Here is a 17,995-nt window from a genome sequence, read left to right as displayed (position 1 = left end):
GTTTGAATTAAAAGCATTACTATTTAAGAATCAGAATTAAGTTTCTGTAATGTTGTTCATTGACCCCATTTATCTCATTGGGGAGTGAATGATATATGATAAATGATTAGATACAAAGAATCTGATGGAATAAATGTAGAAACGGTATTCTGCAATGACAAAACGACCCAAAGGCCAATACAATAATGTGAATAGGTGAAAAGAGTTCAGTTTGGAATCAGCATTGTCCAGTTGAAATTTCTGTGATGATGGAAATGTTTCTCTGTGTTGTTAAATCAGTAGCCTCTCACTATTTTGGCTGTTGAAAACTTGAAATGGATCCCAGCGGAGGAACTAAATTTTGAATTTTGTTTAATTTTAATTTCAATAGCCACATATGGATAGTGACGATAATGTTAGATAGCACAGACCTACATAAATTTATATTTGAAAGAAAAAGAATAATAGGAAATAGGAAAATACTTTATCAGGTCATCAAGGAAACACAGGTGGGAGACCTTCAGCAAGTTGCAAATTGGTGGGAAAAATTCCTAAATATAACACATTGCTTCTTTTATAAACAAAGCTTCACTGTGTGCTGCAGAATGTGCTTCAACAACTCACTCAGGTTTCATTGGACCTACCTGGAGATATAATAACTGTATAATTCCAATTATGTTTACTTCAATTAGATCACACAGTCATTTTTCTTCATACAATATGTTACCACCATGCAGATCTTCCAATTGTGTAAAGGTCATACAAATTCACCATGGGGGATTGCTTAGCTTCTGTGAATTACTTTTAGGCTATATTTTATAAAATTATTATCTACAAAGTTTTACATAATAGACTTTATGTGTTTTGCACAAAACAGAAACATCCAGCCGGTCTCCTGGAGCAGGATAACAATGGTCCCTTCCCCTCACATCTGCATTACATCTTTGCATATGGTTAGTGAACCAGAAGAAGTTATTAAGTGTATAAGCTAAAGAAGGAAAGCATGTTTTCCTATGACCCTGGTTAATTATGGCAAACATTTCTTTCCTGAGATAGTGGTTTAAGCAAGATAGATTTCAAAGCAAAATTTATATATTTCAAGATATTTCTCTGGAATGTTTGATATAAAACATGTCCCTTCTTCCAATATTGTGCTCTCCAGGGTATTAAGAGAAAAAGAGAACAAACTTTAAGAAGACATCCTTAACTTACACTGATTATTTCCATGCTCAGTTGGATTTAGTCAAGATCCCTTAAGAGGCATAGTATTTTATTGGAGCAATTTATTTCACTCAGTCATTCATGTATCCATTTAATATTTATTGAACACTCAGTTACCTAGTAACATTTGGTGGTAAGATAGTTTTAAAAATGTCATCCTACCTCTCCTTGTGCATAGTCTATAGTTTAGAAAGGAGCACATGACAGGTTAAATAATAAGAGATATGCTTAGAGTAGCATGGAAACATATTGGAAAAAATTTAGCCAGAAAATGAGTGAGGCAAACAGAAAAAATATCATAGGGAGCATAATAACTGATATGAGTCATGTGCAAGGGAGAGGGTATCTCAGCATGAGATAACCCCAGAGACAGGTAATAGTATGCGTGGGGATGAAGAATTCATTTTCTTGGATATCAAATATTAGATTTCTCTGGATGTCTAGATCATGCTATCTGGTAGAGAACTGTATACAAAATCTGAAATTTATAGAAAAGATTAGGGTCGTTATGCACATTCGGGAATATTTTCTATTTGAAGTTATAAGAGTTATGAGTTCTATCTTGGTTATTGTGCAGAACACAAGGATTAAAGGGAAAAGTATGAGATGTTGAGAGAATCGCAGGATGGAAGTGCATGAGTAGAAAAGAAAAGTCTAGAAAGGCAGCAAGAGAAAAAATGATCTGAGAAGCACAAGGTACCATGAGAAATTGTGTATATCAAGAATTTACATATTTCAAGATATTTTTTTGAAATGTTTGATACGAACCATTTCCCTTCTTCCAATATTGTGCTCTCTATGGTATTAAGAGAAAAACAGAACACACTTTAAGAAGACATCCTTAACTCCAACTGATTATCCCCATGCTCATTTGGATTTAGTCAAGATCCCCTAAGAAGTAAAATAAGCATAGCTTCCAAGAGAGTAGTCATTTTAAGGTTATAATCATCAATAGATTCAAATGTGATTAAGAAATATAGTCAAGTAAAGAGCAAAAATCCATCTTTTGTTTGGCAGAAAGTGGAGTCACTATAAACTTGGCCAGATCAGTTTCAGCAAAACGGTGGGGAGAAGGTGTTTATAGCGGATTGAAAAGTAAAAGGGGCCGGGTGCGGTGGCTCACGCCTGTAATCCCAGCACTTTGGGAGTCCGAGGTGGGCGGATAATGAGGTTAAGAGATCGAGACCATTCTGGCCAATAAGGCGAAACCCCGTTTCTACTAAAAATACAAAAAACATTATCTGGGCTTGATGGCACGTGCCTGTGGTCCTAGCTACTCAGGAGGCTGAGGCAGAAGAAACGCTTGAACCCAGGAGGCGTAGGTTGCAGTGAGGTGAGATTGTGCCACTGCACTCCAGCCTGGTGACAGAGCAAGACTCCATCTAAAAAAAAAAAAAAAAAAAAAAAAAAGTAAAAAGGGAGGTAAGAAGTGAAGGCAGTGAATGAATAAAAATGCTCCTTTGAACATTTCAGATGTAAAATATGTTTCTGAATGCTGGTGTCTGGCACTATCAACATACACAGCCAGTCACACCACTATAAACCAGTTCTAGTGTGATGGTGAATCTTATGGCCAAGTTTCCTTACGCTCATAATTAAAGGATCTGAGCCAAAGAATCATTAAAGCCAAAACCCCAAATATTAATGAAGAGCAAGGAAGCTAATGAATGTAAAGAGTTGGGAAAACTAGAAATTGCCATACAAATGTTAGTGATTATGGTCATTATTACTACAATTTGGTCTTGATAGATTTTGATCTGTATATCAGCCCAGTTTATAATAGAGTTGAAAAACAAATTGAAATGTCTCCCCCCATGGAGTTTGTAGAGCGGAAACATCAGTAGTTAACTTATGCATTATGCATATAATTTAGACTCAAGAGATCCAATGAATAACTGCAGTGAACTACAATTGCCCTCTTTAGACAGTTCAATGTGAACTTCCTGATAGAAAGAAAGCAGTCCAGAGTCCTATGTAAATGGTGTGATAATAACAGGAGGATTGGCTGCTTGCTTGCTTCTCATTTCAGTTGGGTAATTTGAATAAATTCTTTATACAGATTGTAACTGCTGTCATTTTGATAATACTCCAACTTGAAAATTTGGATGTTGGGTGCAACCCCTTGCCAGCTCCAAACAAATGGAGGTTGGCTAATGAGGGATTTGAAGGGCACTCTGGCATCATTGGTAGACAGAATATTTCCTTGCTAGGAAGTCTCCAATGTGAGCAAGATTTTCTATTGCTATCACATTCAAAATTAAACAGGGGTTTATAAAACTCCAAAACTGCTGTAGGCCCATAAACTGATGAATGAATTGAAGCATTCCTCTTTCACCCACAGAAACCCCAAGTTCAGTTTAATCATTATTCTTGCCTCCAATTGCTTTGATTTATCTAAGATTAACCGTTCCCTCCTGCCATCCAAGATGCATAATTATTTCTGTAGTCTTTCTCCTTTTGACATAATTCTGTTTTTTCTAAATATTCACTTATTAAGCAAATATCATTGAGCACTTGCTATATGTCTGACCTTACTTAGAGGGATATAATAGTGAACAAGGTGAAATTTCTACTTTCAAGGAATGCATATCTGTAATGCAAAATTTTCTTGAAAATATATCTTACAATTCAATGAGATAGGTATTAGAATAAAGACATATGCAGGGGAGTGGTCAATCTTCCAAAGAGTGGAAGGATGATGAGGCAAAATTAGAAAGTATTTAATCAGAGTCTTAAAGGATTTTGACATATGGACAAAAAGAGGAAGGATATATCTCTTTGATTTGTAAGTTTCTTGATGTCATTGGTTCTACCTTATACAACTTTGCTTCTCTTAAAGTTACAATGATTTGAATGTGAGAACCCCAAAATATTTAAATTAAATTCAAATACTGCTAAAGTATCCTCTTTTATTCTTTTTCTTATATATTTGTCTTGAACGTGATATGATCTGTATGAATGGTGTTATTTTAATGACATTCGTTTTAAAGGTTCTGGAAACATCATTTTCCCTTCAATCTTTGCACTCCTGATTCTCCTGCCAACCTGCATCATACTTCCCAGTTTCTCTGGTAGTGGCTTGAATTCTGATTGTTTTTATCTACTTTAAAATTAAATCATATGTAACGTTAATTCTATTTGATCGCTCAAAAGTTACCGCTCCCTTCTGCGTATCTCAGATCTCTACAAATCCTAAAATCAAGAATTCTCAAACTGAGATTAACTGGAGTTATCATCCCTCAGATATGATGCTGGCATCTAATATAATGTTGATCTTCTGTTATGTCCTTTTTAGCTCTCAAGATTTATGCATATGTATGTAGTTCCTTTCTCTGCAGCTCCAAAACTGTTACAGGGAATGACTATTTTGATGTCTTAAAGATGAAGAAATGATAGATATGATAATGCCATTTTACAAACTGAGAACTTTGGAATTCTTAGAATTGATGAAGAAAGTACCCAAATGAAGAATATTGTGGGCCAATCAACCTAGCTACTTTTCTGTGACTAAAAAAAGCAAAAACTAAACAAAAGTAAAACAACAGGAGACAATACCAGTGTTATACCCTAAAAATTTACCAACCAAGCGTCAGTATAAGCAGGCTCCAGTACAACACTGCTGATAGAACATGCCATTGGCATTGACAAACTATCTTCTGGAGATAGTTTGTTGTTTCTATGTGTTGTTTCATTTTGTGTGTTCTTAGTTATGACTGCGTATGTTTCATGAAGTCAGTAAAGTTCCTGGTGCTTCAAATTTTTCAAATCAAAAGCCTCTTTGAACATGGAAATAATGTGCATTATTCTTAGTGAACAGTACATCATAGCATTGGTGGCAGAATGGATCACTATTTAGAAAAAAAGCATTTGCTATTTCTCTAGTTGAGATTTTTTGCTTTAGTATAAAACAGCAATCTTTCAATTGTATAATACTGCCCCCACTTTCAGGAACAACGACGAAAGTGGGATATACCCATGTAGAGGGACAATCATTACGTATTAAATTGTCTTGTTTTTATTAATAGCAGATTGGCACTCACTACTATCAGTCTATCCATTTTCTTCTCTCAAATTTAGAAAATTCACCACCACTCCCCCGCTCCCTCCCCCCAAAAAAACAACCAAAAACCACAATCTATGATAAATACTCACCACTGCTGGAAGCATCATTCAGATTTAGCAGTCCCCCTCCTAGCCCTCTGTAACTATGGTAACTGTAGGTCCCATTTCCATTGATGTACAGCACATCTTGTGAGCCTGGAACAGCTGATGTTGAATAAGTGGCCTGGGTCGCCTCTGGTTTACACTGTTTGTCAGCTGGAGCAGACTCGTCCTGCAAGGACAGACAGCATTCCATTATTTATCCACTCACTGTGCTATTTCACCTTGAACAGGGCTGTCTTATTGTTATCTACATACCTGCATTGAATAGAAAAATATATAGTGAATTGTTAAGTAAGCACATATGCACATTTTCAACATCTTTGCTAAAAACTAAAACAAGGAAAGCAAAATAACAATGTGGGCAGATTGGTGATGGAACAATTGAAAATTTTCAACTGAATAGAAAATGACATGCAGAAAGTTACTCACAATAACCAAGAGGTGGAAGCAACCTAAACATCTATTAACAGATAAATGAATAAAGAAAATATGGTACATACATACAATAGAATACTATACAGTTTCAAAAAGAAAGAAACCCTGTTGTACTACAGCATGGACAAAATGACATTTCGCTAAGTAAGATAAACCGACCACAAAAAAACAAATATTGCATGCTGCCACTTATGAAGTATCAAAAATAGTCAAAGTCATAGAAACATAAAGTGGAATGATGGTTTTCAACATTTGAGGAGGAGCTATTGGGGAGTCATCTATGAGTGTAGAGTTTCCATTATGAAGGGGTGGAGATGGGTGGTCCTGGGCATCTACCACACAACCTTGTGTATGTGGCTGACAGCACTGTACAACACACTTGGGAATGGCTGGAAGGGTAAATTCTAGTTAAAAATTGTTTAAAAGAACGTACTAGGTTTTAAAAATTGCATGAAGATATATTACAATGGAAGATAAACCTTTAATAAATGTTGGGTTCTTGAAACCTGTTTTGCAGCCTTTTTTCTTCCTTTCTCTTCTTCTCTGTCATCTCTCTTTCTCCATGTATGTGTGTGTGTATATCTTTCTATTTATATTATTTTATGTTTATAGCAAAATTTCAGTGCCAGCTCCAAGCTGACTCCATTACATGTGCTAAAACAGACTGAAGGCTGGTCGTGGTGGGATTTTGGGAGGCCGAGCCAGGTGGATAACAAGTCAGGAGTTCAAGACCATCCTGGCCAAGATGGTAAAACCCCGTCTCTACTAAAAATACGAAAATTAGTCAGGTGTGGTGGCAGATGCCTGTGATCCCAGCTATTCGGGAGGCTGAGGCAGGAGAATTACTTGAAACCAGGAGGTGGAGGTTGCAGTGAGCCGAGATGGCACCACTTCACTCCAGCCTGGGCAACAGAGTGAGACTCTGTCTCAAAAAAAAAAAAAGAAAAACAGACTGAGAAGGACATGAATATATCCAAACCTTTCAACTTTTTATTTTTTTGTTCACTTTTAGGCTATGCTAGTGTTCATAAAATTTTCTTTAATCCTTATAATCATGTTAAGTTGGGAGGAAATAAAACTGCAATAAACTATATATATTTTCAATAGCAACACAGATTGAATTCTCCTTCAGCTGTGAGTTTGTGAGACTTAAAATACATACATGTATGAATTCACTTGCCTTCTGCATTCTTCATCTTTTTTTTACTTTTTGTTAATAGGAAAATATTGTAAACAGATTTCTATTGAATTGTTGGGAGAGTTTTTTGTCACAATCAGAAGCATTTTGCAGCTCTTAAATGTTGAGTATATGTTTAGTGGAACAAGTAACTTTCAAATACACTTTTTTTGTGGCCCCAGAGAGGTAAAAATGAGGAAATATGAAATAAGCTTGCTCTATGGAAACAGTAGTGCTGTTCTATTGAGAAATACTGTGACCATTTATATTGTGAAATTATTGCCATGATTATCAGCCTAACACAGTTATGGTTTTGCTCTTGTTCCTCCGATTGAATCAACTCTAACTGATCCATTCAACTCTGACCATTATAGTGAGCTGTACACCTGAGACACATGATCTATAGGCTTTCGAATCTTTTCATTTATAGTAAGACTGTAAAATAAACAGCAAAGTATCTCAAAGTAAACTGAAATAAAAAAAGAAAAAAAAATTGAAAGGAAAATGCAGGTTAATAAAAACTTGAGTGTTGATATAAATTTATTTTCCAAGCATTACTTTTTTAAAAAATCATGCCTCTGAGATATATTTAATACAAACATGAATTGACTGAATTTGAACTAGAATGTCTAGTTGTAATTTAAATTCTTGTCATTTAAATAATAGAAATACTAACACCCCATAAGCACAGACAATGAAAGCAAAAATGGACAAACAGGATCACATCAAGTTAAAAAGCTCCGCCGCAGCAAAGGATACAATCAACAAAGGGAAGAGACAACCCACAGAATGGGAGAATATGTCTGCAAACTACCCATCTGACCAGGGATTAGTAACCAGAATATATAAGATCAAACAACTCTAGGAAAAAATTCTAATAATCTAATTAAAAATGGGCAAAAGATTTGAATAGACATTTCTGAAAAGAAGACATACAGATGGAACAAGCATATGAAAAGGTGCTCACCATCACTGATGATCAGAGAAATATAAATCAAAACTACAATGAGATATTGTCTCACCCACAGTTAAAATGACTTATATCCAAAAGACAGGCAATAATAAATGCTGGTAAGATTGTGGAGAAAAGAGAACTCTTGTACACTCTTGGCGGGAATGTAAATTAGTACAACCACTATGAGGAAGAGTTTGGAGATTCCTCAAAAATCTAAAAATTGTGCTACTATCTGATCCAGCAATCCCACTGCAGGTTATCTATCCAAAAGAAAGAAAATAAATATATCAAAAAAATATATATGCATGCCTTTGTTTGTTGCAACATTGTTTACTTACTGCTAAGATTTGGAAGCAACCTGATTCCATCAATAGATGAAAGAATAAAGAAAATATGGTACATATACACAATGAGGTACTATTCAGACATAAAAAGGAATGAGATCCAGTCATTTGCAACAACGTGGATGAAACTGGAGATAATTATCTTAAGTGATAAGCCAGGCAGAGAAAGACAAACATTGCATGTTCTCACTCATTTGTGGGACCTAAAAATCAAAAGAGTTGAACTTATGGGCATAGAGAGTAGAAGGATGGTTACCATAGGCTGGGAAGGGTAGTGGGGGCCTGGTGAGGTGGGAGGTGGGGGCGGTTAATGGGTAAAAACAAAAATAGAAAGAATAAATAAGATCTATCATTTATTTTAATTATAATTATTATTTGATGTGCAACAGGGTGACTATTGTCAATAATAACTTAGATGTATGCTTTAAAATAACTAAAAGAGTGTATCTGAATTGTTTGTGACTCAAAGGATTAACTACTGAGGGGATGAATATCCTATTCTCCATGATATGCTTATTTAACATTGCATGCCCATATCTCAAAACATCTCGTGTACCCATACATAAAAATAAGTAAACATATATATATATATATATATTATATGAAGTAAAAATAAGGCAAAAAATTGAAAGGAAAACACAGGACAATATTTTAAACACACACACATACATAGGTATACATACTATGTGCCTACAAAAATTAGAAATAAAAAAAATTAAATAAATAAATCATGGAAATTTCTGGAAGGGTAAACTACTTTAGAATAGCATAATTCCTAAAAGAAAATGTCTTAAAGAAGGAACCCTGCATCACGTTTTGTTTGTATTACTGGTTATACTACTTAGATTGGGTAGTCAGCACATTGCAGATTATTATTATATTTTTATTCTGAAAGTTATTCTTTGTTGTTAGAAAGTACCAAGGAAGGTAAGTTTTATACTGTGGTTCTCTATAAAAAAGGATATTGGGCCAGCATCAAATTTACAGCTGATAATGAGAACTTTTTAAAAGACATATGTCTATTTGACATGTAGGTAAACAATGTTTCCTTTTATGCTTATGAACTTTTATAGATAGGAAGGGAGTTTAAATTATTAGACATTGAAGATGGCATTTCAAAAAATCTGTTGTTGCTGGAAGTGTGTGTGCTAATAAGCAGGTCTGAGGTAAAGGATCACACTATTATAGTGCTACTGTGAACAAGAATTATTAGTAAAGAAATAGTGGTAGAGAAACATAGCCGCCATTAGGGTCTGGAGCCAGATGGCATGTTTCAGTGACAGAGTAGGTGGAGGGAAAGTGGTCAAACCAAAAATTACTACACCTTACACACTATCCATCAATCTTTCATAAAGGTACAATGAAATGTCTCCCACCTAGGAAAGCCAAGAAATTTATATAATACATATATTATATAAATACATGTATATTCCTCCATACTATAATAGACATGTCATATTTAGGTTAAGCTTATTAAAAGAGTAAATCTTGCCAAAAGATGAAGAGATAAATCTGTGATTTTCACATGTATTAATTTTTCTCATGCATACAACTATTGCCTGTGAGTAGGTGATTTCAAGCTGATGTCCATGGAACTGCAAGGCTTCTAGGGGAAATGGCTCAGTATCTTCCTGAGCTTATGGGTGAAGGCATATAGATATGTTTTCATGTCCTCTTTAATCAGACTGGCAGCTCTGCATTGTTCTATTTGACACTTGTAACATCACCACATATAAAGTATTATGAAAACTACCAAAAAGCAAATAGTCTTTCTGCAAATACTTATAGCTATGGAAACCCTGAAAGAAGATACAATGTCACAATGTCCTATACTTCAAGGAAATTTTGGGGTCCTTGGGAAAGGGTGTCCTCAAACAGTGTCACTATATGTTGCCCAACTGGAAATAACTTGGGCAACATAAAATTTGAGTTTCTGGTTTTGGAAAAATGGTGGCTCTTCTGAAAAATACAACTCTACTTCTTTGCATTTGAAAAATAACAATGAAATACACTTTCAGAAGAGTTTCTTATTGATGAGTAAAAGGGGGAAAAGGTGAAGGCATCATTGCCACAGTATTTTCTCTTTGATCTTTTGTATGGTAGAATTAATTCAAACTTTGAGATATAGTTTTAACAATTTCCCAACTTTCATTATTAACTGTTACTCCAACCCACAGTAACTGCACTAAGCAGGCAGATAATTTATTCCAGTAATAATCAACACTGGCTTGTAAGGATTCATTTGTATTCAAACAAGGATTTGCATTATTAATGTTTTTGGCAGTCCACAATATATTGAAAAATATAATATATAAAACTCCCAATAAAATCTGGTCTGTAGTGACTTTTGGGCAAAAGTTTAATATAAAGTTTATTCATGTTTTTATCTTGAATGATTATTATTACTGTTTTTAAAGAAAGATAGTTTTTAATGACATAAAAATTAAATATCCCTGGAGCCACATTTTCACTGGAAGCAAATTTTAATAATCATTAGTTCCAGTGCCAGTTGCAGTGGCTCATGCCTGTAATCCCAACGCTTGGGAGGCTGAGGTGGAAGATCACTTGAAGCCAGGAGTTTGTGACCAGGCTGGGCAACAAAGCAAGGCCCTGTCTCTGCAAAAAAATTTTTTAAAAATTGGCTGGCAATGGTGGAATGTGAGATAGATTGCCTCCTGGGTTACAATGAAGATTGTTTTCAAAAGAATATACAGTAATATTAATATGCTACAAGGCTTCACATCTAAGCAATGAAATGCATTTTATTCACCATAAAATAATTTTCTTTTTTTCTTTTTTTTTTTTGAGATGGGGTCTTTCTTGCTCTGTTAACCAGGCTGGAGTTCAGTGGCACAACCATAGCTCACTGCAATCTCAAACTACTGGTCACAAGTGATCCTCTTGCCACAGCCTTGTGAGCAGTTGGGACCACAGGTGCACAAGGCCCTCCTGGCTAATTTTTTGTTTGTTTGTTTTTGTAGAGACTGTCTCATTATGTTGCCCACGTAGGTCTTGAACACCTGGCCTCAAGTTATCCCCCCACCTCAGCCTCTCATAGTGCTAGGTGCTAGGATTATAGGAATAAGCCACCGCACCCATCCAGAAAATAATTTTATATCCTAGCTTTCATTAGACATATTTCAAATTTTTCATGTCATGAAAATAAAATTGAATTAATGAATGACCACATACAGTACACTAGGTAATGCACAGTTGTTTTGATTAGATTTATTTGATTAAAAATATATAAGAGATTAAAGAAACATTTATGGTGACTTCTATAATAAGGCTTTGGGCTTATCAATAAATACATTCTTGATGTATATCAATATGCATTTCATATGCAAAAGAGGGATTAATAAGAGGATGGATGCCACTTACAGATGAAGGGCAAGACTGGGAGTGGCTTAGAAGAGTACAGATGGCCTACCATTGGCACACTGTTTGAGAAAACAGGTTTGTATTCATTTGTATTCTTGTCCTTAGAAACTGGACACAAACTTTGAGTTTGCTAAACCTGATTTGGTCCCTGAGCCAACATGCTGAATTCCTACCTTACCACAGATGCCTAAGAAATCCTTTACCTTTATTGAAGTGCCTTTGATAGACATGTTTTTATAAAATGAAATTTAATTGATTCTACTCAACTTTTTGACAATAGGTTTCAAAAAAATTGCATATAAAATGTTTCATTAACTTTTCTACATCTTCCAAGAATTCCACTTTTTAGACGTTATATTCTCTACTATCCAATGAATGTTTTTATGTTTTCAGTAACTTTCTCTGCCTTTAAACGTGATCAGAAAACTTCAGTAAAATTACTGCTATATTCAGTAATAAATATACCTTGTTTCTGTTTGCATTTTACCTAATATTTTTATAGCATTTTGAAGTGGACGGGGCATTTTTGCATTAGCACTGAATTACATTTTAAAATATCAGGTGATGTGGTCAGGGCAAGGTATTTGTGATCCACTGTTTTAAGGTAAAGAGCCTTAAATTGACCATCTAAGAATATTATCACTGCAAAATAGTAAATGCGTGAATAATGAAGGCCTCCATTTGACTTTACTATTTCTAAGATTTTTTTACTGGATTTCTCCTGTCGTTTTATGCTCTTTGTAATCTGTATGAAAAAAGTATTTTTGTTGGTTACTGCTCTAAATGTCTCCTTTCTCCATTAGCGCAGATGGGGCAAAGGAGTACAATTTGTTTCGTATATAAGCTACGAGAAAACATATTTACCTTCTAAAAGCTTCTCTTCTTTCATTTGATAGCAAGTGTTCCAGAACTAAGTAAATTGCTGAGTTTCCAGGAAAATTCATAAAAATTCTGTTAGAACCAGACCTCCCATTTAAAATGTTTTCCTGCTAAGAAAAACTGTCTGCACTTAAAGTGAATGTGATTATTATTTGGGATGTTGAGAAGTGATTTTTGATGGCATTAACAGAACACACTCAGATATAGACACACATACCCTGATATATACAACAACATGCAGGAAATAATTTCTTTCATGTGTTAGGAGCAGTCTGTATAATGTCCTGTCCTAGCTGGCCATACAAATGATTTAAGTACCCAACACAGGATTGTGTTCTTTACAAAGTTGCTTCCAAACCCACTAAGAGAGATAATAAGCAAATTTCTGTTTGACTAAATCCAGAGAACCTAATGACAAGCTTTGAAATAACAAAGAAACCAGATTAAATTTGTTTCTGACTTAAGAAACCAAAATCGCATCAGGATACCTATTACCAGAATTTAATCAAACTCTTCAAAGAACACATTATTATTTTAACAAATTATCTTTGTAGCAATATTTTCATGCACATACACTCATATGATTTTATAATAAATCAAGGTTTGATCTCACTTACATGTGGAGTATACTAAAGTTGAAATGAGAGAAGTAGAGCATAGAATTATGGTGACCCAGCCTCTGAGCCAGTGTGAGGAGACATGAGAGTTGTTAATCGAAGGGTACAAAGTTTCAGATAGACAGGAACACGTTTTGTGCTTTATTGCACAGCAAGACGACTCTAGTCAATAATGATATGTACTTTAGAATAACTCAGAGAGTAAATTTCAAATGTATCACCATAAAAAAAGATAAGTGAAGTAATGGATATGTCACTTAGCTTGATTTAATCATTCTACAGTTTGTACATATATCAAAACATCACATTGTATCCTATAAATCAAACTAATATGAATAAATTCTTTAAAAATGCATTACTGTGAAAAAATAAAAGTTTAAGAATGATTGGCTTAAAGAAAAATGCAAAATAAATACAGTAGTTATGATCCTCAACAAAATGTATATGTATACATGCCTGGCAAGAAGTAACTAAATGCAATGTAAAGTCATCTACTCTAAAATTTTACTTATCAGCATAAAGCTTGGTTATTAAAAGTATAAATGGCACATATAGGCTACTTTTTGTTTGTTTTGACAAATAAAGCTAGTGAACATTTAAAAAAAAGTATAAATGAAGACTTGGCATGTTTTTAAATACAGGTTTAAATGTAATGCTTTGCCATTTAGTTATTGACCAAAAAAACCCACATTTAAAAAGTAAATCCATTTTTTCCATAGGTTGGTGATATTCAATTTGGAGTCTGTTATTATGACTAAATTGAAAATTTTAAAGAAATATTTGCTGGATGTTCAAAAATACAATTATAGATGTAAGTTATTTGGCCATTGGTTTTATATGTGTATCACAGTATTTTTCACCTCAGAAAAATCTTTTAATTTTAACAAAGCAAAAGTAAATTGTTGTCTTTAACAATACGTCATATTACATTTATGGAATAAGAAAAAAAAATAGCCATCTATGACAAACCCATAGCCAATATTATACTAAATGGGAAAAAGCTGGAAGCATTTCTTTTTAAAATTGGCAAAAGACAAGAATGCCCTCTGTTACCACTTCTAGTCAACATAATATTGGAAGTCTTAACCAGAGCAATTAGGCAAGAGAAAAAAATAAAGGGCATCCAATTATGAAGAGAGAAAGTCAAACTAACTCTGTTTGCAGATGACATAATTCTATATCTAAAAAAACCTCACAGTGTCAGCCCATAAGTTCCTACAGATGATAAACAACTTCAGCAAATTTCAGGATATGGGATCGATGTACAAAACAGTAGCATTCCTATACACCACCAACAGCCAAACCAAGAGCCAAATCAGAAAGGCAATTCCATTCACAATTGACTCAAAAAGAATAAAATATCTATGAATACAGCTAACCAGGGAGGTAAAAAATCTCCACAGCGAGAATTACAAAACAATTCTGAAAGATATCAGAGAAGGCACAAATGGAAAAATATCTCATGCTCATGAATAGGAAGAATCAATATCATTAAAATGGCTCGACTGCCCAAAGCAATTTACAGATTCAATGCTATTCCTGTCTAACTACTAATGACATTCTTCACTTAACTAGAAAAAAAAAAAAAACTATTTTAAAATTCATATGGAATCAAAGCAATGCCAGGAAAAAGAGAACAAAGCTGGAGGCAACGGGTTCATCAACTTCAAACTATACGACAAGGCTACAGGTTAAACATCATGACATGGGTACAAAAAACGGCACCTAGACCAAGGGAACAAAATAGACGCTTCACGTCCCAAAATAAGGCTGCACATCTATGACCGTCTGATCTTCAACAAAGCTGACAAAATCAAGCAATGAGAAAAGACTTTCTATTCAATAAATAATGCTGGGATAATTGGCTAGTCATATGCAGAAGACTGAAGCTGAATCTTTTCCTTATACCACACACAAAAATCAACTCATAATTGTTCAAGACTTAAATGTAAAACCCAAAACTATAAAAGCCCTGGAAGACAACATAGGCAATACAATCCTGGACATAGGAACAGGCAAATGTTTCATGACAAAGATACTAAAAGCAATTGCAATGAAAGCAAATATGACATATAGGATCTATTTAAACTTAAGAGCTTCTCCACAGCAAAAGAAACAATCAACAGAGTGAACAGACAACCTACAGAATGGGAGAAAATATCTGCCAACTATGCATCTTACAAAACTCTAATATCCAGCATCTGTAAGGAACTTAAACAAAATTTACAAGAGAAAAACAAACAACCCCATTAAAAAGTGGGCAAAGGAGATGAACAGACACTTCTCAAAGGAAGACATACATGTGACCAATAAGCATATGAAAAAAAAAAAAACTCAATATCACTGATCATTAGAGAAGTGCAAATCAAAACCACAATGAGATACTGTCTCACACCAGTATGAAGGGCTATTATTAAAAAGCCAAAAAGTAACAGATACTGGTGAGGTTGTAGAGAAAAGGGAACACTTAAACCCTGTTGGTGGGAGTGTAAATTAGTGCAACCATTGTGGAAAGTAGTATGGTGATTCCTCAAAGAGCTAAAGCAGAACTACCATTTGACCCAGAAATCCCATTACTGGGTATATACCAAGAGGAATATCAATCATTCTACCATAAAGATCTTGCACATGAATGTTCATTGCAGCACTATTCATAATAGCAAAGACATGAAATCAATTTAATGCCCATCAATGACAGATTGGATTAAGAAAATGTACGTATACACCATGGAGTATTAGGTAGCCATAAAAAAGAATGAGATCATGTCTTCTGTGGGACATGGAGGGAGCTGGAGACTATTATCTTTAGCAAACTAGCACAGGAACGGAAAGCCAAGTACCACATATTCTTACTTGTAAGTGGGAACTAAATGATTAGAATTTGGAACACAAAGAAGGAAACCGCAGACACTGGGGTCTACTTGATGGGGAGGGTAGGAGGAGGAAGAAGAGCTGAAAAGATAACTATTGGATACTGGGCTTGATACCTGAGCGATAAAATAATATGTACAACAAACTCCCATGATACATGTTTACCTGTGTAACAAATCTTCACATGGATCCCCAAACCTAAAAGTTACAAAATAATTTCTCTTAATCATATCATCATTGTATGTTTCTTTCTTTTTTTTTTTTTTTACTTTCATTAAAAATCTACGTTTAGGAGAACTCAAAACATTTTTGAAACCATCCCATTATTTATAATTGGGCTCTATTTATTTTTAAAATTCTTCTTTTCAAAATAACTATTTATTTTTTGAGACAGGATCTCACTCCATCACTCAGACAGAGTGCAGTGGTGTCATCACAGCTCACTGCAGCCTTGACTTCCTGGGCGATCCTCTTACCTCAGCCTCCTGAACAGCTGGGATCACAGGTATGCATCACCATACCCAGCCAAAATTTTTAAATTTTTTGTAGAGACAAGCCCTCCCTATGTTGGTCAGGCTGTCCTCAAATTCCTGAGCTCAAGCAATACTTCTGCCTTGGCCTCCCAAAGTGCTGGGATTACAGGTGTGAGCCACTGTGTGGAACCAAAAATATTTCCTAAATTATTATTTTTTAACCCCTTTTGACACAACATTCTCTTTTGGTAAAATAGTTGGATTGCTTTTAGCTGGTGATTACACGGCAGGCGTGGTTTCAGTTACTACTCTCAAATGGTCACTATCAAATTCTTACCCCCAGTCTCAGTTTTCCCCTCTGAGGTCAGTGCCCAAATTGCCTATTATTCAGTTTAAATTTTGATATTAAATTTATTTCCTCTTCTCTCCATATAGCTGTTATAAAAATTTTTGATTAAAAAACAAACTAGCACCCGCTATATCACCAGTGTTCCTTGTTCTGATTACTGCATCACGCCTACATTTTCTTTTCTCTTAGCACCACTTCCTTCAGTGAAATAACTTCCAAGTCCTGTCAGTGACATGTTGAAAATGATGATTATTTTCATCTGAGAAGCATTTAGTGTCAATGCATAACTTCAGAGATCATCATCTCTAATTTGAATTTTCCTGTTTCCTTTTTCATACCCACATCTTCTTAAGTTAATATTTTTTTATTCACTAATGTTGATTGGTCTTTAAAAGCTTTCGATACTTCTATTTTATTTTTTTCCTGGAGAACGAAACCCAAAGTTCCTGGCATGCAAAGCTCTTCAGAGTTTGAGAACAATCTTGTCAGCTACATTTTCTGTTACCTGCCCTTATAAACTCTATTCTCTAGTCAGACTGTGACAGTGAAAAGCAGGCCAAGCATTACTAACTCAATTTTCCTTCTAACCTCACAACACCCATCCCTACTCCATTGGGGTACTATATTTTAGGTTAAATGTTTTTGCCTATCTCTGCATTAGGCCAAGCTAACTAGGGGAGGAATTTTGTTTATTGTTCAAAGCACAGATGGTAATACTCCCTTCCTAAAACTAACCCCTGAGGAGAGAAAGAGGATGTACACACAAGCAAAAATGTTGTGTTGAGAATTTGTGGGGGCATTGCGACTTGACCAAAATGGAGCAGCTTCATGGCTTCCTAAGCCTCTCACTGGTACCCAGATGTCTGCAGTCATCGGTCACCTCTTGATCCCAACCTCTTTCTTTTCTTCCTGCTCTAAACATAATAGGAGCCTGAAATTTGTACGGACTTAAGTTGATTCTTTAGGATGTTAGTCCCCCATCTTTTCTGTTTGGTGGCTCCCTGAAATAAAGTTGCTTTCCTTCCTCCAACTCTTTGTCTCTCGATGCATTGGCTGTCATACAGCAAGCAGAAATAGTTTGGACTCACTTACAATCTGCGGAAGGCTGCAGCCAGGAGAAGCTGCTTCTGGCCAGCTGGCCCCAGCTAAG

The 17,995-nt window shown here is 35.0% G+C and overlaps 1 protein-coding gene across 14 annotated transcripts in view; it reads right to left on the bottom strand.

The window, feature by feature from the left end:
• NOL4 (nucleolar protein 4) overlaps positions 1-17,995 on the bottom strand; it is a 371,002-nt gene that overhangs the window by 18,398 nt on the left and 334,609 nt on the right. For all 14 annotated transcript variants that reach the window (XM_032245372.1, XM_032245373.1, XM_032245380.1 and 11 more), the window contains one exon: positions 5,353-5,533. In XM_032245372.1, coding sequence (XP_032101263.1) covers positions 5,353-5,533 — 181 coding nt within the window. The remainder of the gene's footprint in view (positions 1-5,352; positions 5,534-17,995) is intronic.

The sequence above is a fragment of the Sapajus apella genome, unplaced genomic scaffold, assembly GCF_009761245.1.
Source record: "Sapajus apella isolate SASKATOON/1434 unplaced genomic scaffold, GSC_monkey_1.0 scaffold57, whole genome shotgun sequence".
Classification (NCBI taxonomy): domain Eukaryota; kingdom Metazoa; phylum Chordata; class Mammalia; order Primates; family Cebidae; genus Sapajus; species Sapajus apella.
The sequence above is the reverse complement of the archived record's forward strand: the minus strand, read 5'-3'. Positions and strand labels throughout refer to the sequence as shown.